Source organism: Natrix helvetica (genome assembly GCF_964273705.1).
Source record: "Natrix helvetica genome assembly, chromosome: 10".
Lineage (NCBI taxonomy): Eukaryota > Metazoa > Chordata > Lepidosauria > Squamata > Natricidae > Natrix > Natrix helvetica.
The window spans coordinates 15,992,612-16,019,359 of record NC_138561.1 but is presented as its reverse complement, the minus strand read 5'-3'; the positions used below and the strand labels follow the sequence as shown (position 1 = coordinate 16,019,359).

Below are 26,748 nucleotides of genomic sequence, written 5' to 3'. Positions count from 1 at the left end.
CCTCTCATTGCAGATCTCAATTTGCATGGAAGAAGGGAGAGAGAAAAAAATTTACTTCCCTGGAAAACTGAATAAAACTACTTTGCTCCGGTTCTTCATTTTGATGAGTCCAAGGTTATAAATAGATATATTTTCCCCTCAAGACTGGCACTGCTAATTGTGCATTTTCCCCAAAGGCATCATATTCCATATCTGATGAAATGCCATAGCTAAGGTGACTTTCTATCCCTCTGTAGGTTTCGGGAAACAAACTTGGGCCTCGGTTGCATCTGATAACCCCACCTACTTGTTTGATTTCTGATAAAGAAATCTGGCTATTTGATAAGTAAGGCATCTCAAGTCAAATCAGGGGAACATTTTGCCCCTTGCTTAACCTTGACCATTAAAGAATGAGTCTATAAATTCACCAGGCATGGTCTAAGAAAAGGTCAAGGACAGCTAAGAAAGACCAAATGCTCTTTTTGCTGACTTCAATGGCCAAGGTGCAAAAATCCCCTGAAAAGCAAAAGGGATTTTGAAAAGGAAGCAGAAAGCCAATTAAGAAAAAGGAGAAATAGTAAGGCAATAATATTAATTGGTTCATTTGGAGGAGAAAAAAAGACTAGGATCATGTCTTTGATGGGACCCAACATAGGTCTGGAAGAGGTCATCTAGTCCAACTCTTAAGGTAATGATGATTTAACAGCTGACCAGCTGCTGTAAGACTTTAAACTGAGATGATACAATGAGAATGAGTCAGCAGGGTTATCACTTTAAGAGGCTGTCTATATAAGGGAGACCATTTGTGGGCATCTCTCTCTCTCTCTCTTTGTGTTGAATCTCCATTGTAGCTCTTTCTGTGTGCTTCCCTGTTATAATTGAAGATTGATTGCCTGGTTTTGCTAGCATGTGTATGTGTGTGTGTGTGTGTACACATACATACACACACAAAATCTCTGTGTACTATATTTTGTTCCTGGGTTGTCTCAAAATAGTACTCACACTGTGCACACTCTGACACCAACCAATTCAAGGCAGGAGACCTTATACCATACCGGTCAAATGGTTGTCCAATCTAGTTTTGAAAACCTCCAGTGATGGCTGAAGAAGCTTCTTAGATGAGAAGCGAAACGTCTTCAAAGAAAAACAAGAAAGTTCCAGTTGCCTCTGGACCTCCAGTGATGGAGCACCCACAAGTCTGGGAAACAAATTGTTCCACTGATTAATTCATATTATCACTTCAATTCTAAACCCTACTTCAAAAGGTATCCACTAAGGATGTGCAAAATGTATCCATCTCAGAAAATAGAGAGCGTTCCTGCCTTTCTTTATGATCCATCTCACCGTTCAGGAGATGCTCTGAAAAAAATTAAATTCCAATAGGAAATCCTTTGAAATAACAAATTCTTTGTGATATTCTGGACCACCACAATTCTGAATGGTGCTTTATACGTTTCAAATATTAAACAAAACAGACCCTTTAAATTTTATACTTCCTGGGACACAGGCATACTCACATATGCCTGGAACTTTCAGCAAGATGCCTTTATTAATAATTATTGGCAAGAATCAATACAATATAACGCAGTAGCAAAGTTGGAAGGGACCTTGGAGGTCTTCTAGTCCAACCCCCTGCCTAGGCAGGAAACCCTACACCGTTTCAGACAAATGGCTATCCAACATCTTCTTAAAGACTTCCATTGTTGGGGCATTCACAACTTCTGGAGGCAGAAGTAGCAGAATAACTAGCCTCCCAAATGAAGAATTGTTTCAGCTCCTGGAGACATGATATCCATTCATCCATCCTAGGATCTCAGGACAGATTGCATTTCTTCTGCAACTTACATTTTGAGATGCTGCATTAGAAGCTCAAGTGAATGTTTACAATGGAACTAAATTATACCTTTGTAAGGAGCAGAGCACAAGAAACATATCTGAACAGCTCTTTTCTTCTTATTAAAAGAGCAAAATGTGCTGGAAAGCAAAGAACTAGTCCAATTGAAATTTTACTTCTGCATTTTGTTACTCTTTCTGCTTTGGGGAACTTCATTATCAGAGTGAAAATTAATCTTAGAATGCCCTCAATGTTTTAACTTGAGTATTTCAGAAAAAGACTAGAAATAGAAGCAAGGAGGTTTGTTCCCTATTATCGTTCACCTTACTAAAGCTTTCAAATTGCGCAGAATTTAAAGAGATTTATTTATTTTAAACCTCTCTGAACAGGTTGCCCACCTCAATGTGGAAGTTTACAGTCTACGGCTAACCAAGATAGATATGCTTAAGTCATTGAGAAATGCATGAAGAATAAAACACAGCGTTAAATGTACAGCATATGAAGCACTTGCTAAATTCCATTAAGGTGAAGTTAATCAAAAGCAGACCAGATGTTTTGCAATTGCTCCTAAGGATATTCCAGGGATTTGCATTTATTTATTTAGGGATGTGGTGGCTCAGTGGCTAAGATGCTGAGCTTGTCGATCAGAAAGGTCAGCAATTTGGTGGTTCGAATCATCTTCGGTGGGGGACTAATATGGAGAAAATCAATGGTCTGCTCTACCTTAAAGAGAGCTAGAATTAACATTGCACTACAGTTACACTACACTACAGAGTAAATCCAGGCTTAAAAACATCCTTACCCATGGACGTTTACTAGGGGAGTTTATCACTCTCAGTCCCAAAGATTTACTTTGGTCGGGAGAAATGGCAGATGTTATGTGTCTTGAGCACAGAAAGTTACTGAAAACATTGTTTTATTAGTAATAGTAATGCTCAAGTTGTTAATATTTAAATTATTAAAACACTTCATCTTGATTTATTTTTAGCAATAGCAATAGGACTTCCATGCTGCTTCACAGTGCTTTACAGCCTTCTCTAAGTGATTTTTAGAAGGGACGCGGTGGCTCAGTGGCTAAGACGCTGAGTTTATCAATCAGAAAGGTCGGCAGTTCAGCAGTTCAAATCCCTAGTGCCACATAACCGAGTGAGCTCCCGTTACTTGCCCCAGCTTCTGCCAACCTAGCAGTTCGAAAGCATATAAAAATGCAAGTAGAAAAATAGGGACCGCCTTTGGTGGGAAGGTAACAGCGTTCCGTGAGCCTTCAGCGTTTAGTCATGCCGGCCACATGGCCACGGAGACGTCTTCGGACAGCGTTGGCTCTTTGGCTTTGAAACGTAGAAGAGCACTGCCCCCTAGAGTTGGGAATGACTACCACACATGTGTGAGGGGAACCTTTACCTCTACCTTATTTATTTTTAGAAAAAGAGTTATTTGGAGGTTCGTTGCCTAACTGTTTTGATAGCTCTTCTGATGGAACAGAGAGAGGCACCTCAAACGGAGACCTGAATGGTCAGTGTGGCTGCAATTGACCCTTGAGTCTGCTTGGTTTCAAACCTTTTGGAGCAGAGCTTGCAACCCCAACTGGAAGAGAAGCTTGCTTTTTGCAAACTGCTTCCTGAATGCGTTGGTCTTTCCTGGGGTTAATATTCAATCGCGTGCTTTTTTTTTCTGTTTGGGGTTCTGCACAAATTGATAGAAGTGAATGTTGCTGGAGAAGAAGCCGCGTTCTCCACAGCGATAACACAAGTACTCATTTTTCACAGCCAGGAACCTTTGATAACTTGCCTCTTTCAATTTTTGCATGTCGAGTTCACCTGCTGAATAATGTCGCAATCGCTGGATTAATTCTGGTTATCGGAGCTGTCAGCGCTTCCATCAAATAGTGGTGGATTTCTCCTTCTCGTCTTGACCCTTTGACCAAACCATGATCGCGGCAGGATCTCCAATCAAATAGCATTGGGATAAATGTCTATTTGCCAGGGGCTCAAAAGGAGGAACACTTCCCTCCATCAAGCTGGATAGGATTAAAGAGGTTTATTCCTGCAAATACACCAAATAAACATCAATTTTTAGGGAAGGGGAAACATTTTGGTGCAAGCCACTCATTGATGATGTAAAAAAAAAAACCAGTGCTTTGTTTTGTTCAACTAATTGAGGAAATGGATTTGCTTTAAATACTGCTGGAATGTATAAATTGCTCCATTGTAGAAATTAGCTTTCCTTCTCAATATCTCAGAAAATAATCGTATAGAAATGGGTAGCACATCTGTTCGAACATTATTACCCCTAATGCATTGAAGAAGGAGAAGCATTGCAGTCTTCGACTTTATGTTGGTAGGCGAGACCGTTGTTAAGTGAGTTTTACTTCCCATTAAAGCCTTTCTTGCCACATTTGTTAAATGAATCACTGAAGTTGTTAAGTGAGTGACACGGTTGTTAAGTGAATCTGGATTCCCCAGCAACTTTTCTTGTCAGAAGGTTGCACATGGCAATGGCATGACCCTGGGACACTGCAAATGTCATAAAAATGAGTCAGTTGCAAGTGTCTGTATTTTGATCACACAACCATGTGTTGTGGCCTGCCAGCAGAGCTGGCAGCAGATTCAGACAGTGAGGAGGGTTGGGGAGCAACATGGGCCAGTCCTGGAGTCTGGGGAAGGCTCTGATGAGGGCTCTATGTCGGAGGCAGAGAGGGGTCCAGAGCCGTCTGCCAGTTATCAGCTGCCTTCAGAGTCAGACATCAGTGAGGCAGACAAACATATGGAGCCTGTTCTCAGTGTGTGCATGTGCAGAGTTGCCAGACGAAAAGAACAGTTAAGGAATAAGGGTCAATTTGGGAGTGGGGTCACAGGTGGATGGTGAAAAGACTGTGGGAGAGGAAAGACTTTGCTGGAGAGGAATTCACTGTAAATTAAATAAAAGGGGTTTATCGGGACGAGGACTCGCCTTCGTGCTGCTGGGGAAGCCTAGGTCAAAACACAATGGGGATGCTGCAGTGGTCATAAGTATGAGCATTTCAGTGTCATTGTAACTTTGAACACTCACTAAACAAACTGTCGTAAGTCAACGCCTAGCTGCATTTACGTTAGCGTCAGTATCCAAGTGCCTGTGGTTCAACCCTCAATGTCTTCCCCTCAATTTATCGAGCAGAAAGGGCTATAGTAGGATTTCCTTCTGTGATGGGGGAATCTTGCTCCATCAGGATTCCTGTCGCAGAGGAAAATCGACAATTGTTCAGTAAAGAATCCCCTTTCAGACTTCTGCTGAGTAAAATAAGGTCAGGTCCAAAACCGATCGGTGTAGGACACTGACGCTACAACTGTGCTAAGCCATTTCACTCTCTCCTGCACACAGATTCCCTCCTCAGTTTTACTGACTCAAATCAATGCTTCATCAAGCTCACTATTGAGTTTGATGGACCACTGATTGGATTCAGGGTAGCTGATGGGGATCGTGAGTAAATCCACCCTCGGGTCAAGTGCAATTCTCGTTGACTACATGGATATGCTATACAATTTTTTTGGCAGTAGTATAGTAGTAGTTTACCGCAGCACTTTTTTTTTCATATATTTTTTTCAACTTTCCAGAGCATCCTATAGCCTTGGGTTTTCCCTGATGGTCTCTTATCCAAATAGTAACTAGCAATAGCAATAGCACTTAGACTTATATACTGTTTCAAGGGACATAATGGCTCAGTGGCTAAGACGCTGAGTTTGTCGATCGAAAAGGTCGGCAGTTCAGCAGTTTGAATCCCTAGTGCCACGTAACCGAGTGAGCTCCCGTTACTTGTTCCAGCTTCTGCCAACCTAGCAGTTTGAAAGCATGTAAAAATGCAAGTAGAAAAATAGGGACCACCTTTGGTGGGAAGGTAACATCGTTCCGTGAGCCCTTGGCATTTAGTCGTGCTGGCCACATGACCACAGAGACGTCTTCAGACAGCGCTGGCTCTTCAGCTTTGAAACATAGATGAGCACCGCCCCCTAGATTTGGGAATAACTAGCACATATGTGCGAGGGGAACCTTTACCTTTATAAAACAGGAGTTCCCAACCCAAATCTATGGACCAGCACCGGTCCACAGCATGCCAGAAACCAGGCTGCGCAAACAAGCGAAGCCCCATCCATGGGATGCAGCCAGCACATGAAACCACGCCCGCTCCGGTCCATGGAAAATCTGCTCTCCAAGGAACCGGTCCCTGGTGCCCAAACAATTGGGGGGGGGGGGGGCACTGCTCTAAAATGTCTCCTTTCCTTCTGAATCTTTCACGCTACCATAGTAGTTCTTAGCCTTCACAGGCTTCAACACAGGGCCTGCCTCCCCCTCCCAAAATCTTGCTCACTGCTTGTTTAAATAGAAATACAACTTAAGAAAATAAGAATGTTAGAGCTATGCCAGCGCAGGTCAAAAGGCCCGTTTAGCCTAGCCTTGTCCTCAGCTTAAGCAAACAAGACGCTTATGAAATATAATAATCCGCTCCCATCGTATTCTCCGAGAAATGATATTAAAAAGGTGCACCAACAAAAAAAAAAAGCATGGCATGAGAAACACAGAGCTAATATCGCTGCAGAGATTCCCACACAATTGTTAGGAACAAAGAAGGCAAGCCGGGGTCCTTTGTCCGTGTTTCTCTTCCATACATTCGTAATTTTAACATCTATTCATTGATCTCAGCCAGATACGTCAGCCTATTATGTTGCTTACAGTTGAGCCAGTTATCAGCCAAATGTCCTCCAGAAGAGTTGGAAGTAGAGTTGCCCAGAGTTGCCCAGATCTCAATAGATACACCAGCTGTGCTCTTTGGGGCAATTTGTTCCAGCATATCTGAAGGGTTCTCTGGACTGAACAAATGATCAGAAGCTCAGAGTAAGGATGGGTACCTGTATAGAAGCTCTCTCCTTGATTAGTTTCCATCCATTGCTTCTTGTCCTGACTTCAGGTCAGGAGTGGGCTTCAAAAATTTCAGCAACGGATTCTCTGCCCAGTTGCTGGGTGGACATGGCCAAGGTGGGTGTGGCCTAGTCTGCCTCCTGCACCATGGGGGGGGGGCATTTTCACTTCCCCAGGCTCCGGAGGATTTCCTTGAGCCTCTGGGAGGGCAAAAACTTCCCTCATTCCCGAGCCTCTGCACGTGCCCTGCCCTTACCGCGCATCTAAAATGGGCCAGTGATAGATTCGCGAAGGTAAAGGGATAAGAAATGATACCAAATTATATTTGGGTTTGCGGAAATACCATCCCAAGGAAACATAAACTAAGATTGAAAAGAGATACCTACAGCAATAGAAAATGAAAGAGAGAGAGCAGGAGAGAATGAGAGGAAGACGGGGGAAAGATGAAAGAGGTAAGGAGAGGAGGACGGGAGAGGAAGAGAAGGAGAGAGGGTAGGAAGGGGAAGAGGAAGAGCAGGAGTAGGGGAGAGGTAAGGGAAGAAGGAAAGGGAAGGAGAGGGGGCAGGAATAAAGTAGAGAAGGGAGGAGGGAGAAAAGAAAGGGAAATAAGGTGGTGTTACAAGAGGTGGAAGGGAAGTTAAATAAACAACCCAAACTGTATATTATAACCTATTAAATGGAATAACAAATGTATAAGAATGACAAATATAAAGAAGAATAACAATTATGTGCATGTATATTTAAAATGGCATGTAAGAGAATTTTTTTTAAATGGGGGGAGGAGCAAAATGGGCCGCGTGGAGACTCCTGGGACAGGAGGGGTGGGGTGGGCGAGGCCAGCCAGGGTTTTCCAAACCCTGGCTGGGGAATTCTGGGAGTTGAAGTCCACAAGTCTTAAAGTTCCCAAGTTTGGACACCCCTGGTATAAGGTCTCCTGCCTGAGCAGGGAATTTCACTAGAAGACCTCCAAGGTCCCTTCCAACTCTGTTATTCTGTAATTCGGTTAAAACTTTAAATCTTATTCAAGAAAGAGCAGGATGGCACATCAGAAAATAATAATGTCTCATTTATTTTGCTGTCAATCAGCAATCAAGTCTTGTACAATGCAGTGCTGGTTTCTAATTGCTCCAGCGCTCAGCTAGGTTCCAGCTGGATGGCAGGAGTGCTTAATGTCTCCTCTCTAAGTTATTTTCCTCCTTCTGCTGCTGCCACTGCCACTACCCTAGAGACAAGCAGTGGCGTTAATTAAGACATCACAATCTTAATGTTCACCCACCGGCTTCACTATATATTCAATTCCCAAAATAGATAAGCAGTTGCAAAAAAATTTCCATGCATTTACATGATGTCTTTCCAAGCGATTCTCTTGCCATTATTATCATTTACATGGCCATAATTTAAAGTATCCTCCAGGAAAATAATGCTCTTTTTTTTTCTTTTGGATGCGAGGCAAACATCCGTGTCACTAGAGAAAGTCGACATTTGACGCTTGACAGAAAAAGCTCCGAAATCAAAGAAATGTCATTATTCTGGACAGGAAGAAAGTCAGAGTGTTGAGTCTCCTACAATTTCAGTTACAGTGGCTAAGATGCTGAGCTTGTTGATCAAGGTCGGCAGTTTGGCGGTTCGAATCCCTAGCGCCATGTAACAGAGGGAGCTCCCGTTACTTGTCCTAGCTTCTGTCAACCTAGCAGTTCGAAAGCATGTAAAAATACAAGTAGAAAAATAGGAACCACCTTTGGTGGGAAGGTAACAGCGTTCTGTGCACCTTTGGCATTTAGTCATGACGGCCACATGACCACGGAGACGTCTTCGGACAGTGTTGGCTCTTTGGCTTTAAAACGGAAATGAGCACCGCCCCCTAGAGTCGGAAACATATGTGCGAGGGGAATCTTTACCTTCATCTAATATTTGCAAAATTGCAGACTTCAAGCAGTCCTCCACTTAGGGCCACAAATGGGACCAAAAATTCTGTTGCTAAACAAGGCAGTTGTTAAGTGAGTTTTTGCCCCATTTTATGACCTTGCCTGCCACAGTCGTTAACTGAATTGCTGCAGTTGTTAAGTTAGTAACCCAGTTGTTAAGTGAATCTTGATTTTACAATCCTTTCCCCATCTTGTTCAGCAAACCACTCTTGTTGTTAAGTGAATCAGGTGGCCATGAAACGAATCCAGATTCCCATGTTGACTTAGCTTGTCAGAAGCCAACTGAGAAGGTCCTGAATGGGGTTCATGTGACCCCAGGATGCTGCAACTGTTGTAAATATACACGGGTTGGCAAGTATCTGAATTTTGATCCGCTGACTGTGGGGATATGGCAATGGTCATAAGTCAAGGATCTTCCTTTTCCTTAGCTTCATTTTTTAAATAGACTTTGTTGATTCAGACCACAGAAAGGGATGCTGAGCCTATTAAGATACAATAGCACTTAGATATATCTACCGCTTCACAGTGCTTTTACAGCCCTCTCTAAGCGGTTTACACAGTCAGCCTCTTGCCCCCAACAATCGGGGTTCTCATTTTACCCACCTCGGAAGGATGGAAGGCCGAGTCAACCTTGAGCCTGGTGAGAATCGAACTGCTGACAGTCAGCAGAATTACCTTGCAATACTGCCCTCTAACCACTGTGCATTAATGAAAAAGCAAAAAATTATTCTTTGACGTTAATGCCTTATTTTACTGCAGCAAAGAGTCAGAAATCAATGCTTCTTTTTCTTTTCTTTTTTTCTTATCCTTCCTCACTTCTCTTCCCTCTCTTCCTCCCCACTGCTTTTCTATTTACTTTTGTATTTTGAATCTTATATTATTTTATAACTCAATAAAAAAATGTTAAACTAGAAAATCGAACTGATGACACTCGGCAGAATTAGCCTGCAATGCTGCATTCTAACCACTGCGCATGAATTCTCAGCATCTCATTCAAGAAAGCCTAAATTGCAATTGGTGAGTCCATTTTTCTATATCCTCCCTTCCTAGAACCCTCATCCCATTTCTGAACTGGGAAACATTCCTCTCTCTTTTTCCCCCTTTATGATATGATATAGTCTGTATATCAGTGAGCTATTTAAACAGAATTCAGCATGGTTTGAATGGCGTTTTCCTTTCCTGAATGATGGCTAGATGAATGGACTAAGAGAAACAAATCTGGAGCCAGAAATGGATAGTGTGACTATATATAGTTCAGCGCAAAATATTATGACTACCTTCAGATAAAATGTACACCTGCTGTTTTATGCCATACTTGTTTCATATACGCTGAATACTGCAGACCAAACTCTGCAGGTAGGTGGCAAGAACTGAGAAAAAGAAATAAAAAAAAACAACCCAGCCTTTTACAATTACTGTAAAACCACACAATAACTGAAGAGCATAACACACACACACACAGACAAGTTTGGAATTGACCTTATCTGGACGTAGCCCAGGTATACACAACTTGCTGCCCTTATCACATTCATTTTCAAGTTATAATCAAGACTCTCGCAAAACTAATTTGCTGTTTCTTTAGCAACCTGCTGGGGGTGGGGCAGGGCAGAGACATTGAAAAGGATAGTAAGAACGGAATAATCAAGTACAACATAATGCTAGAGATAAAATAGAGATCTCCACCTGACAGTTTCCCCAGATAGATGAACATCAGTTAAGCTAAGTCTACCTTGTTATAAGGTAAAGATAAAGGTTCTCCTCGCACATATTGTGCTAGTCGTTCCCAACTCTAGGGGGCGGTGCTCATGTCCATTTCAAAGCCGAAGAGCCAGCGCTGTCCGAAGACGTCTCCGTGATCATGTGGCCGGCATAACTAAATGCTGAAGTCACTGAGATATGTTTTCTGACTGAGGCTTCCCGAGAGCATGAAGCAAACTCCTTTTCCTGACAAAAAACCCTTTTAGTATAATTTACTGTGAATTCTGCTCATTCACCTCCAGCAAAGTCTTTCAAGGGAGGATTTACAGTCACAGACCTTATCTGGCTTGGAGAGCTGCCAGGCCAGGCCGATATCTGCAAAACTTGGCAAGGAGTCTTGGAGAGTCACGAACCAATTAAGCGAACTAATTGTCTTCTGCAAACTCCCCTCCCCCTCCACTCCTCTTTTATTTCCTCTGGGAGGGGCCATACATCCTCCACTTGTGGCCTTACTCCCAAGTCGACCCCTGTTCTTTAGCTGTTCCCTTTGTCTGGCAACTCTGCTCATGCGCACACTGGGAACAGGTTCCAGCTGTTCTTCTGCCTCACTGATGTCTGACTCTGAAGGCAGCTGATAACTCGCATACGGCTCTGGCCCCATCTCTGCCTCCGACGCAGAGCCCTCATCAGAGCCTTCCCCAGAGTCCAGGATTGGCCAATGTTCCTCCCCAACCTCTTCACTGTCTGAATCTGCTGCCGGCTCTTCTGGCCTCTGCTGGGCCACAACAAGATACCTCTCAGAATCTCAGGAGGATGAATAACGTACAGTAGCTTTCTCCCATGGCCTGTCCCTCACAGATAAGATCCAGAGGTGGCTTGCCTTTGTATATAACAACTTAGGGCAGGTTGGTGCTGATTACCTATTCTTCCTTGAATTTTTCTAATATTTTTTGTTAAACCCCATTCCTAGCCAAGATCATCAGTATAACTTTTGGCAATATATTCGGAAAGTCAAGTAGATATCATATAAGCGTTCGTTGAATCAAATCACAGAATCTTTCATTAAAATGAAAAGAAGTGCACCATCATCAGTTTCCTTGGGACCAAAAGAGAGAGTGAAGAAATCAATAGGGAAGAAACCACTTTCTCTTGAAAAGAAAGATGGAACTCATCTAACATTAGACGCTATTATGTTTGTTTATTGTGTCTCTAGAGCCAAACTATTCACATAAGGAAGGAAAATGTTTTTCTCTTTCTTTCTCTTTCTCTCTTGCCATAACCCCAAAATAGGAGGCATTTTTACATAGAGAGATAGAGAGTGAACGAGAGACGGATAAAAAGATAGATAGATAGATGATAGATAGATGATAGATAGATAGATAGATAGATAGATAGATAGATAGATAGATAGATAGATAGATAGATGATAGATAGATGACAAAAAGAGAGATTAAATGAGAGGCAGATGATAGATGGATGGGTGGGTGGGTGGATAGATAATAGATAGACAGACAGACCAACCAACTGACTAGACATATTCTAATATTTAAAAATTAAAATTATCAGTTTTATTAAAACCTGTGCACTGCAGACCCCATCCTCTATTTAATCCATTTATGAGAGAAATCAGTCAGAAAAAAAAACCCCACATAGATAGACCCAACATTGCCCAATGAGCTTTTAAAGCTCATTAGAGGTGGGAAATGAGATCTTCCTAGTCAGAAATCACATAAAGTCACATTAGCTTTTAGAATATTATGTTCGAGCAAGCATCACGTTACAGACTCCAGCTCTTACTACCCATAGACTATGGAAGCGATCAGCCCAAACAACTGAATGGAGCTGCATTGAAATGTTAAAAGAGATCCACCCAAGAAGATCAGATGTCAAGAAATCCCACCAAATCCTTCATGAATGTAGGACGACTTCTTTTTTGTTGTTGTTGTTGTTTATTTTCCCATTTCCGTTTTATTTTGTAGCCGACCTAAAAATGTCCGCATAAAATAGTTGAGGAATGCAAATCAGGCAAAAATCTCATTTGAATAATTAATTTCATTTAGAAAACCAAATTGATCCGATTTCATTCAATTAAACTGGAAAATCAATCCTCTTCGATGAATCTAGTTGATTTGGAGAGTCATTTGGGTGCTGAGTTTGGACTGGCTACTTCCCAACGAAATCTCTCAAAATGAGTTTTTTGCCCGGCCTTGTTAAACACAGATAAAAACATATCAGTATCTATTTTTCATTGTTGCTTCAAAAAGCAACAGATCACACGGGGAGATCTTTTGCTTCTCTTCTCAGATATTAGACACTGCTCCATTTACTGCTCATAAAAGCAGAAAAGAAAGGATGTAACAGTGATAAGAATAAGAGAATGGTTTATATCGGAAACAGTGTTGATCTGGTCAACTTCCTGCATTATTAGCCTTCTCAAAGCTTTTAATGGGAGGATAAATATCCCATCACATCAGTTTGGCTTTTGTTGGAGTTGAAATCCAGATGGAAATTGGGAATGCAATGCAAAGACTGCAATGCAAAGAATACAGTGAAACCTCATTGGTTTATATGCAACCATTGACATAGAGAGGAGAGGGAAGGGGAGGAGAGGAGAGGAAAAGGAAAGAAGAAGAGGGAGTAGGAGGAGAGGGAAGAGAAGGGGAGGGGAGGAAGATAGAAGAAGGGAAAGGAAAGGAAGGGAAGGGAAGGAAGGAAGATAGTAGAAGAGAAAGGGAGGGGAAGGAAAGGAAAGGAAAAGAAAAGAAAAGAAAAAAAGTTAAGGGAAGAAGATAAGGGGAGGGGAGGGGAAGGGAAGAATCACCCCCAATATTTTCTTTATAGTCTAAAACAGGGGTGTCCAAACTTGGGAAATTTAAGACTTGTGGACTTCAACTCCCAGAATTCCCCAGCCAGCATGGCTGGCTGGGGAATTCTAGGAGTTGAAGTCCACAAGTCTTAAAGTTCCCAAGTTTGGACACCCCTGGTCTAAAACATATGGCTGATAGACAAAGGAGATAACTTGCTTGCCACTTCCCTGGAATTTTACCTTGAACTTTCCCCTACCTCCAGTTTCCCAACCTCCTGGGTTGAGATCTTTGAGAACTAGCACCATTCATAAGCCAGAGAGTGCCTTCCTCGCCCGGCTGCTGCTTGTATGCCGACTGACTCCCACTTGAGCCAAGGAGGCACCAGCTCACCTTTTCAAACCCAGTGAAGCAAACTCGCTGGCCGCAAACCCATCTCTCAGCATTTTCTCCCCCCGAACAGCCGGGCTCTGATATTTATGAAGAGGCTCTTGGTTGGCGGTGTTCCCCCACCCCCCACCCCTCGCTGCAGTATGCTTGGATGGTTATTTTTGCATAGCAGCTAGTCAATATGTTTCCCTTTGGTGATATAGTAAGTATTAGGAAGCAAATAACTGCAGGCAACTTTCTATAATAACTTGGGTAATAACAATATTGCCGGCTTTAAAACAAAACAAAAACAAAAACACTTTGGGCCTGGAGCTTATTGTTTAATCATAACAAAAGGAGGGGGCGGGGGTGCACATAGATTTTCCAGGGTCTAGAGCTCCCATCCTCATTTCTAATTAAATTGCTAGTAGCAGAAACCGATGACCTCGGCAAAGGCAGGTTAGAGAAATAATGCTGTTCAGAGGAGCGTGCTAAACTTGACAATATGGGAATCTTCCTAATTTCACTTTGCGGGTTCTCCCGTCGGAAAAGGGCTCAAATGAAATGCACAGGTACAGTACGGGTGGCACCTGTCTCAGTAGTAGTAACTGTGAGAGGGATTCTGGAGTCCTAGTGGACAACCATTTAAATAGGAGCCAGCAGTGTGCAGCAGCTGCCAAAAAGCCAACACAATTCTAGGCTGCATCAACAGAGGGATGGAATCAAGATCTCATGAAGTGTTAATGCCACTTTATAAGGCCTTGGTAAGGCCACACTTGGAATACTGCATTCAGTTTTCGTCACCACAATGTAAAAAAAGATGTGGAGATTCTAGAAAGAGTGCAGAGAAGAGCAACAAAGTTGATTAGGGTACTGGAGGCTAAAACATACGAAGAACAGTTGCAGGAACTGGGTATGTCTTGTTGGATGAAAAGAAGGACTAGGGGAGACATGATAGGAGTCTTCCAATATCTCAGGGTTTCTCCTTAGTTCTAGGTTGCTAATAGCTTTTTGGCACCGCATTATTTTAAACACCATGCAGCATTCTACGCACGGTCCCTGACAATTGTGTCAAGTCCCTCTCAGCTGGATCTGAATGAGGAATTATACGGATATTTAATGCATACGTTAGGCATAAACTACAGAATCTTGGAACCTGATAAAGATTCCAGCCTTCATTGACTAGTCAGTTTGTTTAGGCACTGAATTATTTGAATCTCTTTTTTCCAGTCTGGGTTGAAAAAGCTTTAGAAAGTAAATCACTAAGAAATGTCTCTCTTGTCTTTGGATGGTGTAACGTCCCTTCCATCACTTTCCCAGTCTCTCCCAAATCTCTCCCAAACTTAGATCATCCTCATCTTCTTTTAATGACCACATTGCAGGGTGGAGTCTGGGCAACTGAATGGAGCCAGCAGAGTGTTTTACTGGCCAGATGCCTTTCCTGTTGCCAATGCGGAGTTCGGTTCAGCAGATATATTCTCAGTGTGCCCAGAGAGAGAAATATCTGCCTCTACCTAGGATCGAACTCACAGCCCTCCTGATTGTGAGGTGAGAGTTCCACCCTTGGGCCACTATACCATTCTTCTCAGGTTGGACCATGTGACTGCTTGTTTGTAGAAAGAGGAAAACTTTTAATTTTAATTAGGTGAAAACCGTGGGAACATTTAGAGTCGGTTTTCATCAGCCTGTGCCAATATGCTATGTCCAATAAAACTGTTCTTTGAGGAATATACTTGCCTCGGAGTTCTGTTTGCTATGGGTTTATTACTTGGAACCCTGACAGATGCTTGGGCAAGGAGGTATGGGCTCTGTCCTGATTTACCATGTGTCTATTTGTCATAAGAGACTCCCTGTCTATCAACTTGGAGTTGAAATCTCCTCCTCCTCCTCTTCTTCTTCTCCTCCTTCTCCTTCTCCTTCTCTTCCCTCCTCCTCCTCCTCCTCTTCTTCTTCTTCTTCAGCTTCATCTCCCCCTCCCTCCTCCTCCTCTTCTTCTTCTTCTCCTTCATCTCCCCCTCCCCTTCCTCCTCCTCCTCTTCCTCCTCCTCCTCCTCCTCCTCCCACTCCACAGATAGCAGGGTTTAATGAAGCAAGACGCACAAGCTGTTACAGCTACAAAATATGATCCCAACCAAGGAGGAGGAAATCCCTCCCTAGGAAGGGGGAAAAATATCTACAACCTGAAAAATGATTTTGACTGTCCCTCAAACCCCGGGTCTATCCAGGTCTCCTGCCTCCATTTCTGCTACTGGAACTTGCATAGTTGCTGAAACATAACTAACACTCAATAAAAGGCAGCAGGGAGGCTCGACTTGATTAAAAGCAAGGTTTTCTGTTCCCCCTCATCAGCATCCTATGTTTTAATTTATCTGCCCCTGGGCCAGTGAAATAGTAGCTTGTGTTAGAAAGATGCGCCTAAGATACTGACAATGTAGATACTGGAGATGACATAATGGGTCATAGGGGGACCGGTAAAGGAAAAGCTATCAAGAGTGCATTTCCTCCATGGGAAGTAGCCATCCATTCTGAGACTTAATGAAAACTCCCACTCAGATCCTGCCTCGCATCAGCAGAGCCATTTCTTTTCAGATTCCCAAACAGTCAGGGGCAGCTCTACTTTATGTTGCTGGCTCAGCTCCAAAACTGATTCCTTACTTGTAAGGAGGAGGAGGAGGAGGAGGAGGAGGAGGAGGAGGAGGAGGAGGAGGAGGAGGAGGAGGAAGTCACAGGTGCTTAGCAGAGATATTATAGCTATTATTTAGGAATTGAAAGGAATTCTAGAAGCCATGCTTGGCATACTTTAACTGTTTATTTCTTTCCTTCCTCCCTCCCTCCCTTCTTGCTCCTTCCTTCCTTCTTTCCTTCCTTCCTTCCTTCTTTCCTTCCTCCCTTCCTTCTTCCTTCAATCCTCCCTTCCTTTCTTTCATCTTCTTCCTTCCTTCCCCCCTTTCTTTCTTTCTTCTTCCGTCCTTCCTTCCTCCCTTCCTTCTTCCTTCCTTTCTTCTTTCCTTTCTCCCTCTCACCCTCCCTTTCTTTCTTTTTCCTTCCTTCCTTCCTTCCTTCCTTCCTTCCTTCCTTCCCAAAGAAGACACGAAACCATGTGAATTCATCCTTCATGAGGCCTACGCACGCTATTCCTCAAGTGATTTTTTTCCAAGCACGTCAACATGGAACACAAATTCTTTGGGACTGATCAGTCATGCAAACTCCTGAGTCACCATGCAACATTACTGTTAAATAAAAAGAAATGGAAAGTTTGTGCTGTGATAGCGCAGGCTATGCCTAAGGCCCTGATTTCATTAGGCAGGCAGCCTGAGAGCTGGACTGTAGCACTCAGCCTCCTGGAGAAACCCCATTATATAACACTTACAGACTACATGAAGTGTACATCTTAACCCCAGGAAAGGATAGGATGTGAGAGAGAGAAAATGAGACTTCACAACAAGTCATGCAACCTATAAGCAGTTTCTGGAAACCTCAAAAGTCTCCATAAAATAGTTGGAAAGATTCTGTAGGAGAAGAACAGGCAGAGTTGGGTTGGGGGAGGAGCTAAATGCACCATCACCTTATAATCCTTGCATTCCCACAAGTGCTCCAAATCCCACCTTCCTTGAATTCCATTGACCCTTATCTGGCACCAATTTAGTTTTGTACTTTAGTTGACCAGACTGTGTATAGACTTGTGTATACACAATCCTATCCTATCCTATCCTAAATTATTTTCATATTCTATTCTATTCCATTCCACTCTAAATCTTATTCTATTCTACTCTAGTCTACTCTATTCCTATTCTAGTCTATTCTAAATCTTATTCCATTCTATTCTATTCTGACTGCACCAATTTTAAAGGTTGCCCTTCACCACAAATCAGTGTAGGACCTTCTTAAAAGGAGACAGATTCTCAGCCTCGCCCACTACGATAAGCGTGCAAAATAACAGCCAGAGAACAGCTAGTCCTCACTTCACCAACATCTGCAACTTTACTAGAAGTTTCTCGCCCAACGAAAGAGGCATCTGTTCTTCTTTACAGAAGAACTGTTCTTCTTCTTTAAGCACTCTTTGGGTGCTTAAACTTTCTTCTGTGACTCTTTTTAGCTTGCTTTATTCTTGGAAGTGGCAGCTACTATCCCTCCGTGCTGCTATTTTCTGTTGCAGGGTTTCTGCAGCTTCCTTAGCTTGTCTACACTTCAAGATCTGAAAAAAAAAATCTCCCAGGGAGAATTCCTTCCAGATCTTTTGCCTTGAGATTTAATTGCTGCCTTAGAAGCCACAGATCCTGCAGATCACTAGAGAGATGATGGCAACAATGGGTGGGGGGGGGAGTGTTCATACACAACCTTTGGACTCTTGCAACTAAATCCCTGCAAGAACACTAATTGCCACTTATTTTTCTTTGCCTTTCCAAGAAGTTTGAAAAATAGTAGCAATAGCTGTTAAAGTTATATATGGTCCCATAGTGCTTTACAGCACCTTCTGGGAAGTTTACAAATATCAGCATATTAGCAGCAACAATCTGGCTCCTCATTTTATCAGCCTCAGAAGGATGGAAGTCAACTTTGAGCCTCATCAGGATTGAACTCCAGGTGGTGGGCAGAGTGAGCCTACAATACAATATTCTAAACACTGCACCACAAGGGCTCTTAAAATAAGAGCAATAGCACTTAGACTTAGCACATCGCAGCCCTCTCCAAGTGGTTTACAGAGCCAGCCTATTGCCCCAAATAATCTGGGTTCTTGTTTTACTGTGACCTCAGAAGGATGGAAGGCTGAGTCAACCTTGAGCTGGTCAGGATCGAACTGCTGACAGTGGGCAGAATTAGCCTGCTATACTGCATTCTAACCGACGGTGCCATCAGGGCTCCTAATAATGCAGGTACTCCTTGAGTCACAACCATTCACTTAATGACTATGACACTCAAAAAAGGTGGCTTATAGCCCATCCAGACATTACAGCATCCCCATAGTCACACAATCAAAATTCAGCCGCTTGGCAACAGGCATGTAGGTACTAATGACAGTTGCAGCATGTCAGGGTCATGTGATTGCACCTTGTGACTTCCCCAGCCAACCCCTAACAAGCAAAGACAATAGGGGAAGCTAGATCCACTCAACGACCCTCGTGATACATTTAACAACTAAAGTGATTTGATTAGCAGTTGAGGCAAGAAAAGGGCCATTAACAGAACTACTTGTGGCTGTTGACTGAAGTGGAATAAGAGCTACTGGAAGGAAACCGCGTCATGGTATCAATGAGCTCACTGCCCCCAAAGCCTCCAGAAATGAGCAATTGCTGCTGGTACCAGGCTTAAGACCTGAAACCATGTCAGCCACTAAACGTGGACCCTTGTGGATGGGGGAATTCAAGGCGCTGTGTGTCCATTGAATGATGAGTTACATTCTGTAGTCCAACCATAGCATTATAGAGCAGTGATAGCTAACCTTTTCGTCCTTGCGTGCCAAAAGTGTGCGCATGCGGGCGACAACGGAGACATGCATGCTCACACCCATAATGCAATGAGCCCTGTGCCCCTGCACCTGTGACCGCTCCGGGCATTCCCGTGACCCCCCTACTTCCCCGTGCATGCTCACAACCCCCCTTCATGCATGTGACACAAACCGCTGCACACCATTTTGGGCCTAGCAGGCCTCCCTAAAGCCTCCTGGAAGCCTCGTTGCAAACCCCCCCCCCCCCGTGTATGCACTTGTGACCCCACTGCCCTCCCCCACATGCCTGCGCATCTCCCACATGTGCAGCAGAGAACCAAAAATCTGCTGGCCGATGGGAGGCATGCGCATTGAAACTGAGCTAGGCGACGGCTCATGTGCATGCAGAGAAGGCTCAGCATGCCACCTGTGGCACATATGCCACAGATTCACCATCACGGTTATAGTTTCCCTCCAGTCTAGATTAGAGCCTGTTTTCTCTTTCTACATTGCCAAATTTTATTTTCCTGCTATCTCGCAATGGGGACCTCTACATCTAAAAGATTAGCTTCAGTGCAGTTTTAAAAGGATCCACTAAAGCTAGAAAGTGTATGTCCAACCAAATTTGTAGCAGTGACCTTCCCTCTCTCTCTCTCTCTCTCTCTCCCTGTATCCCCCCCAACACCACCAATGGTAGGGTTTAATTGTTCATGAGCTGCCCAGCTATGCCCAATGGATTAAACACTCCCCCCCTCCTCCCCCCCCCCGCTTGCAAGGTTTTTCAGGATGCAGCTGGAGTTTACATTCCCTTCCAGTGAATTTTGTGCAACGCTCTTCAATTAGCAAGTGGATTGATCAGTTTTCTGCATTCAAACAATACACAGAATGTTAAAGAAATGCCCATATGCTGGATTGCACCACATGCTGAAATAGACCCAGGCAGAAGAACAGCTACCCAAAGTCAAACTTCATCATGCCTGGCATCATGTGCGTCTGGCATAATGTTGTGACAGGAGCTTTTTGCCTCCAAATCCAAAAATCCAGAGGATTGTGATGTCTTTCTTAGGAGCAAGTAAAGCAGCAAAAAAAGAGAGGTTATGAGTTTTTGAGCCATTTTGGTTTATCTTGATACAGCTATTGCCTTCCTTCCTTGCCTTCTTACTTCCTTGCTTCCTTCTTTCCTTCCTTCCTCCCTCCATTTGTTCCTTTCTCCCTCCCTTTTTTCTTTCTTTCTTTCTTCCTTTCTCCATTTCTCCCTTCCTCCCTCTCTTCCTTCCTTCCTCCATTTCTTTTTTGCTTTCTCTTCCTTCCTTCCTCCCTCCCTCCATTTCTTCCTTCCTTCCTCCCTCCATTTCTTACTTCCTTTCTCTTCCTTTTACTTCTTTCCTTCCTCTATTTCTCCCTTCCTCCCTTCCTTCCTCCATTTCTTCCTTCTTTTCTCTTTCTTTTTCTTTCTTTCTTCCTTCCTTCCTCCATTTCTTTCTTCTTTTCTTTCTCCCTCCCTCCCTCCCTTCTTTCCTTCCCTACTATAATGCTACCCACACACACACACCTTCTCCTTAAAGCATCCACAGGGAGTGAGGGGGGAGATAAATCCAGTTAGCTTTCTGAGAAAGAAGGGGGAAAAAGAGGTTCCAAACGCCCCTTGCCCACATTCAGCAATTCCAGATGAGGGCAGGTGAGTATCTCCTTCCCCCACTCCCCACCCTCTCCAAAGTCCCTTCACGGGGGGTGGGGAAACGGAGACGTTAACACCCCCTCTTCGCTCTTCCGGCCCAGCAGCAGCAGCCACAGCAGAAGTAGCCGTTCCTCCCAAGCCGGAAATCCATCTTGAACTGAATCAACTAGTCTCTGTCCTGTTCGGTCCCCACTTCCAACTCCCCTCGCCCGCCATCACTCACTCACTCACCACCGCTACGTCTTCTCGGCCTGTGTCCGAGCTCCGGCACGCTTCGGCCTCTCCAATGCAGACTTCCAGCTAGTGTAGACGGGGAAGGGGAGAACAACCCTCGCTCTACCCCCCTCTTCCAGCTTTCTTGCTCCTTCAGCTCCTCTAGAGGCAGCCGCATCCCGCTTTTGAACCAAAGGGACAATATTTGGGCATTGGGAAAGACCTGGATGGCATCTGATTGACCTCCCGGCTATCTAAATCTCCTCCGGGCGTCCCCTCCCTGCCCCCACCGGCTCATTTCCCTTTCCTTTTAAAAGCCCCTGCCCCTCCCCTTTCTGGGTTCTCTCCGGGTCATGAATGGCTTTTTAAAAGAAAAAGCCGATAGTTAAAAAAAAAGGGGGGGGAGTGACGGCCACTATTGCTGGGGGACGGAGCAGGGGGAGTGGAGAGGGGTTTTGGGGGGGCGTTTGCAAGGGGGGGCGTCCAGGCGTCGGAGGAGACCCCTGTGAAAAGGGGTCGGGCTTTAAGAGAAGGGTCTCTTAGATTGAGGATAACACGCCACCCACCCACCCGATTTATTTCTTGTTTTGCTGAAACTTGAAGCGCAATTGGCGCTTTTGCAGGGGGGGGGGGGGAAGCAAGGGAGATCCACCCAAACACACACACACACACGGCCCCTCTAGGATGTTGTTAGCCCGGATGGCTCGTGGGGGGGGGGGAGGAAGCTTCGTGGAAAGCGACTCCTCTTGATCCCCGGTTGGGACAAGGCTCCTGTGGGATGAACGTGGGAAAGCGCACCTCGGGACCACCAGACGCTGGTCTCTCGCGGAAGGCACTTCCCCATCGGCTACCTCCCTCCCATAACACACAGAGAGAGGGAGGGAGAGAAGGGAGAAGGAGAGAGGGAGGGAAGGGGGGAGGGAGGAAGGGGGAGGAGAGGAGGGGGAAAGGGAGGGGGAAGGGAGAGGGAGGGAGGAAGGGGGAGAGAGAGGGGGAGAGAGAGAGGTTCCCCTTCCTCTCGCCCAGCCCCCTCCCTGCCCCTTCCCTCCTTCTTCGAGCAAGGCGACCGAGCAGACAAGCCAAAAAAAAAAACAGTTTGGGGGTGTCCGCCTTCCCTTTCCATCTCCCCTCCCTTCCATCCCCCAGTTTGGATGGCGCGATGGGACCATGTCCGGGGTGTGGTGGGGGGGGGGGTGAGGGGGCGTGTCTCTTTCCGACGCGACCCCTTTTGATTTCAGGGAGGCACACTTTAATTTTGCTCCCTTCCTTCCTTCCCTCCCTCCCTCCTTCCTAACCCCACCCCCGCCGTCTCCGTTTCGGAACCGGCCTCGCTCCGGGAACGTCAGCTCGCGAAGTCCCTCGCATAGGTTGAGCGGTGTGTGTTTCGTTGGAGACGCGAATCGAGGGGGTTAAAACATATTTTTTTTAAAAAAAAAGGCAGGAGGAATTCAGCCTTTTGATTCCTGCGTTTAATTCGGACTTTGCATCGCTGAGGAGGTGGTGGAGGGAGAGAGAGAGAGAGAAAGAGAGAGAAAGAGAGAGAGATTTCAGATCTATCTGGCAGGAGCAAAGCAGAGCGCGGCGGAAGAGAAAGAAGAATATTGCAGAGATCAGGCGTCTCCTTTGGAAGAAAAAAAAACCCACCCCTTAAGAGAAAGCGGGGAGGGGGCACGGGAAAAAAGCCAAAAATATACGACCTCCGATGGGTCTGGCCAGCCGATTCTGGCGTTCCTCCTTCTCTTTGGACACCGGAAAATCCCATCCGACGCAAGGAAGTTGAACCGGGAGGTTTTTTGCCTTAGGAAAGGGGAGAGACGGGGCGTTTGGGGAGCGGGGGGAAGGAAAGAAGCCGACCAGATTTACCCTTCTGTGCTTAGGGATCCAAGCTTCCAGACCTCATGACCATTGGATTTCCTTGGGGCCACCTGGATGTGGATTTAATTCGAGCTTCCAGAAGCAGAGGAGGAGGGGGGGAGGCGAAAACCACACTGTTGAGCCTGTTGGACTTGAAAGGCGTCTTGATTTTTTAGAAGCCATCTCTTGTTTTGTTTTGGTGATGGTGGCGGTGGAGATGATGATGATGATGATGATTTAACCAAATCCTGGACAACCGGCGGCCCACACTCTTGTCTAGAGATCTACGGTTTGCCATGGGATTGAAGAATTCCTAGCCTGGCGGCGTGAGGACCATTCCTCCCAATTTTCCCCCCCTCTTGTTCGTTTGCACCTTAAAGGATACATTTATGAGATGGAAAAGCGAGGGTTATTCGGCGCCCTATCTTACTTGATGCTTAATGCTCCTTTGCTGCTCCTAGTACAGGGTAAGTCCGCAAACTTCTTTTTATCTTTTTTGGGTACTCTAGGTACAAAATAAGGCAGGTCGGACGTGAATAGCAAGGGGAGGGAGGGGAGGGGGTGAGTGCCAGAGAGCCTACCCTTCTGTGCAGTTGCCACAGTTATTTTTTTTAAAAAGAAATCAGTGCAATGTTTATTAGCACATCTGTTTTCTGAAAGGCAAAACACTAAATTGCTAAATTGCTACGCATGTTTGTGGCTAGAGAAATGAGAGAGACAGAGAGAGATGAAGGAACAGAGGGTGAAAAAAAATGACTCTCTGTTAGGGGCAGCTATGGGTCATAAGTACCCCCCCCCCGGCTGCAAATGCACGGTTTTGAGGCTGAAGCCAAAGGGTGCGTGCAAAAAACACAGCCAAAGCTGCAGGATTGGGGGCCAGCTGCACTCTGCTGCAGAGAGGGTGGGAAAAAAATCAAAGCTAAACCGGAGACTGTGGGAAATGGTGGGGGAACCAGGACGCCCATCCCCAAAGCCTCACAGCTGCCAAAGGGGGGGCAAAGCATGGGTGCTGGCAGAGTCCAGGACGTGGGCATCCGAGGGGAGGGAAGGAAGGATTTCTGCAAACTTTTAGGGGCTCCTTAGCCACTTGTCTGACATGGATGGGTGCCGAGACTGCAGTGATAGGGAGGGGGGGTCTACCTGGTATTGGGGAGGAGGAGGAGGGTTTCCCAGGTCCCTCATTCAGAAGGAGGGAGGGCTGGTGAACTTACTGGCAGGGAGATGGGTGCCCTATTCGGAATTGGAAGAAGGACTTCAGGAAGGTCTTTGGCATTCGGAGGGGTTGTTTAGATGTATTTCAGATTTCCTTTGCTTTTTGTTTCCTTTCTTTCTTTCCTTCTTTCTTTCTCAGTGTTTGTGGTTGTGTACCAGGGAACCAGTTTGTGTGGCAATGTCTCCATGGGTTGAAGGAGGCTGAGAAATTGCCCTGGTGCAGGGTTTTGGCTTGCCTCTCTGGTTTTAGCAAAAGTACTTGGGAATGTCTGTCTTTCCTTCATTTCTTTCTTCTTCCCTTCCCTTCCCTCCCATCCTCCCTCCTTCATATCTTCCCTTCTCTTTCCTCCCGCCCTTCCTCTATTCTCCTTCCTTCTTTCCTTCTTCCCTTTGCCTCTCCCTCTCTCCCTCCCTCTTTTCCCCTCCCTCCCTTTCTTCCTCCCTTCCTCCTTTGCTCCCACTCTCTCCCTCCCTTTCCCCTTCCTCTATTCCTTCCTTCCTTATTCTCGCTCCTTTCTTCTTCCTTCTTCTTCTCCCTCCCTCTTTTCCTCTTCCTCCCTTCCTTTCTTTCCTTTCCTTCCTCCTTTGCCTCTCCCTCTCCCTCCCTCCCTCTCTTCCTTCCTCTATTCTCGCTCCTTCCTTCCTTCTTCCCTCTGCCTCTCCCTCCCTCTTTTCCTCTCCCTCCCTTCCTTTCTTTCCTTTCCTTCCTCCCTTTGCTTCTCCCTCTCTCCTTCCCTCTTTTCCCCTCCCTACCTCTCTTCCTTCCTTCCCTCCTTCCTTCCTCTATTCTCCTTCCTTCCTTCCTTTCTGCTACCCTCTAGTTTCCTTGTCCTTCTTTTTATCTTCAGCTACATTTACCGAAGTTCCTAAAGATGTGACGGTTAGGGAGGGAGATGATATTGAGATGCCTTGTGCTTTTCGGGCCAGTGGATCTGCCTCTTACTCCTTGGAAATCCAATGGTGGTACCTTAAGGAATCAGCACGAGAGCTCCCACACGAGGTAGCCATCAGTGGTCCTGGCAGCAGAAGCAAGGTAATGAAAAAAATAAATAAATAAACCCACTTCCCAATGATGCAATTACATCCCCCCACTATCAATTAACGTGATTTGCTACAGAGTCCTGTGTGGTTGGTAGAAACGGAGGAGACTTCAAGCAGCGTTTTAGCAACATAAGCAACAAAACTGCATTTTTCTGGGTTCTTTCTGTCTCTGGAGCTAATTCAGACACGCAGGCAAAGTACAGAAGCAGCCCAAGGGGACCATTTATGCAGTCCTTTCCACGGGTGCTCAAAATAATTATGGATCTGTGCCTAGTTCACAAGTGCTGATTAGCATCTGAAGGGTCAAAGGTGTAGGAGATATCAAAGTTCAGAGACCATATCCAGGGCATGATGTCACCATCCAGACTCTCCTGTGCATCTGGTTGCATGTTCAGATGTTGCTGCTTATTCCGTATGTTATGGTGCCCGATAACTAGTGAACGACATCACTGCGACGCCTTAGGAAACCCAAAATTTGCACCCTGGCTTTTCCAATTTGTCGAGCTGAGATTCATGGCTTCAGTTTTCAGAAGAGTTCTGAATGATGGTGAGCTGTAGTCTAATCCTTCAACCTGGAGGCTTCGTAGCATCTACAGGAAAGTTTGCCACTCAGATAAAAAATCACGTCAGGAGGGGGCCATTTACCCTCTTTCCTGGCTTTCTGAAGACACTGTCCAGGGTAAAAGGGGCTTGACTCAGCCAGACCCACAGTTGAGACATCTTTGGTCCTGATGTGTTAAATAGGTAAGCTTCTACAGATCAAATGGGAGAGCAGAGATGGATGGTGCTACTGATAACTAATGTTATTTCAGTTCTGGTTAGGGTGGAGGCAGCCCAGACCTCTCATACGCAGACACCACACACAGTGAGATGCAAGCAATCTCTCTCTCCATGAATGAGACCTAGGTTGGTTTAGAGGTTCAGGCACCAGGCTTGAAACTGGGAGACTGTGAATTCTAGTTCTGCCCTAGGCATGGAAGCCACTTGGATGATTTGGGGCCAGTGGCAGCCTCTCAGCCCAACCCACCTCACAAGATCGTTGTAAGCCAAATAGGAGAAGGAGGGAATATTAAGATGGTATGTGTTCGCTGCTTTGAAGGTGGGAGAGAAAAAAATTAAATAATAAAATCAATAAAATACAATAATAATATAATAAAATAAAATAAAATAAAATCATAGAATTCAGGGGGATCCACTCAGATCATTACCAAACTATACTGGGAAAGAACAGATGGAGGAAAAAATGAATTCCATGCATCACAGCATAAACACTGATTTCCGTCCATGCTCAGCTTCAGGATGAGAAGAAGGATCTCACGCAGGGTACAATGTTTCAGACAGATAGTATGCCAGAAATTCTTGTTATTGCTTCTACCGGCACATTTTGTAGGTTTATTGTAGACCTTTACTAAGAAAAAAATTTAGAGAAATGTTTTGGTGACATTTTGGTTGGTCCTAAGGCCTTTGTTTACAGATGTTCTTGCCTTTCATTTAACTTTGGTAGATAGATGACAGTCAGACAGACTTATGTTAGATGAGATGGTGGGTGGGTGGGTGGGTGGGTGGATAGACAGATGGATAGACAAATAGATGGATGGATGGATGGATGGATAGACAGACAGATGGATAGACAGATGGATGGATGGATGGATGGATGGATGGATGGATGGATGGATGGATAGACAGATGGATGGATGGATGGATGGATGGACGGATGGATGGATGGATGGACAGACGGATGGATGGATGGACAGATGGATGGATAGACAGATAGACAGATGGATGGATAGACAGATGGATGGATAGACAGATGGATGGATGGATGG

The 26,748-nt window shown here is 45.0% G+C and overlaps 1 protein-coding gene across 1 annotated transcript in view; it reads left to right on the top strand.

The window, feature by feature from the left end:
- The first annotated feature begins 22,116 nt into the window (after positions 1–22,116).
- VSTM2B (V-set and transmembrane domain containing 2B) overlaps positions 22,117–26,748 on the top strand; it is a 48,140-nt gene continuing 43,508 nt past the window's right edge. The window contains exons 1-2 of the mRNA XM_081963242.1: positions 22,117–23,136; positions 24,730–24,914. Coding sequence (XP_081819368.1) covers positions 23,064–23,136; positions 24,730–24,914 — 258 coding nt within the window. The 5' untranslated portion in view covers positions 22,117–23,063. The remainder of the gene's footprint in view (positions 23,137–24,729; positions 24,915–26,748) is intronic.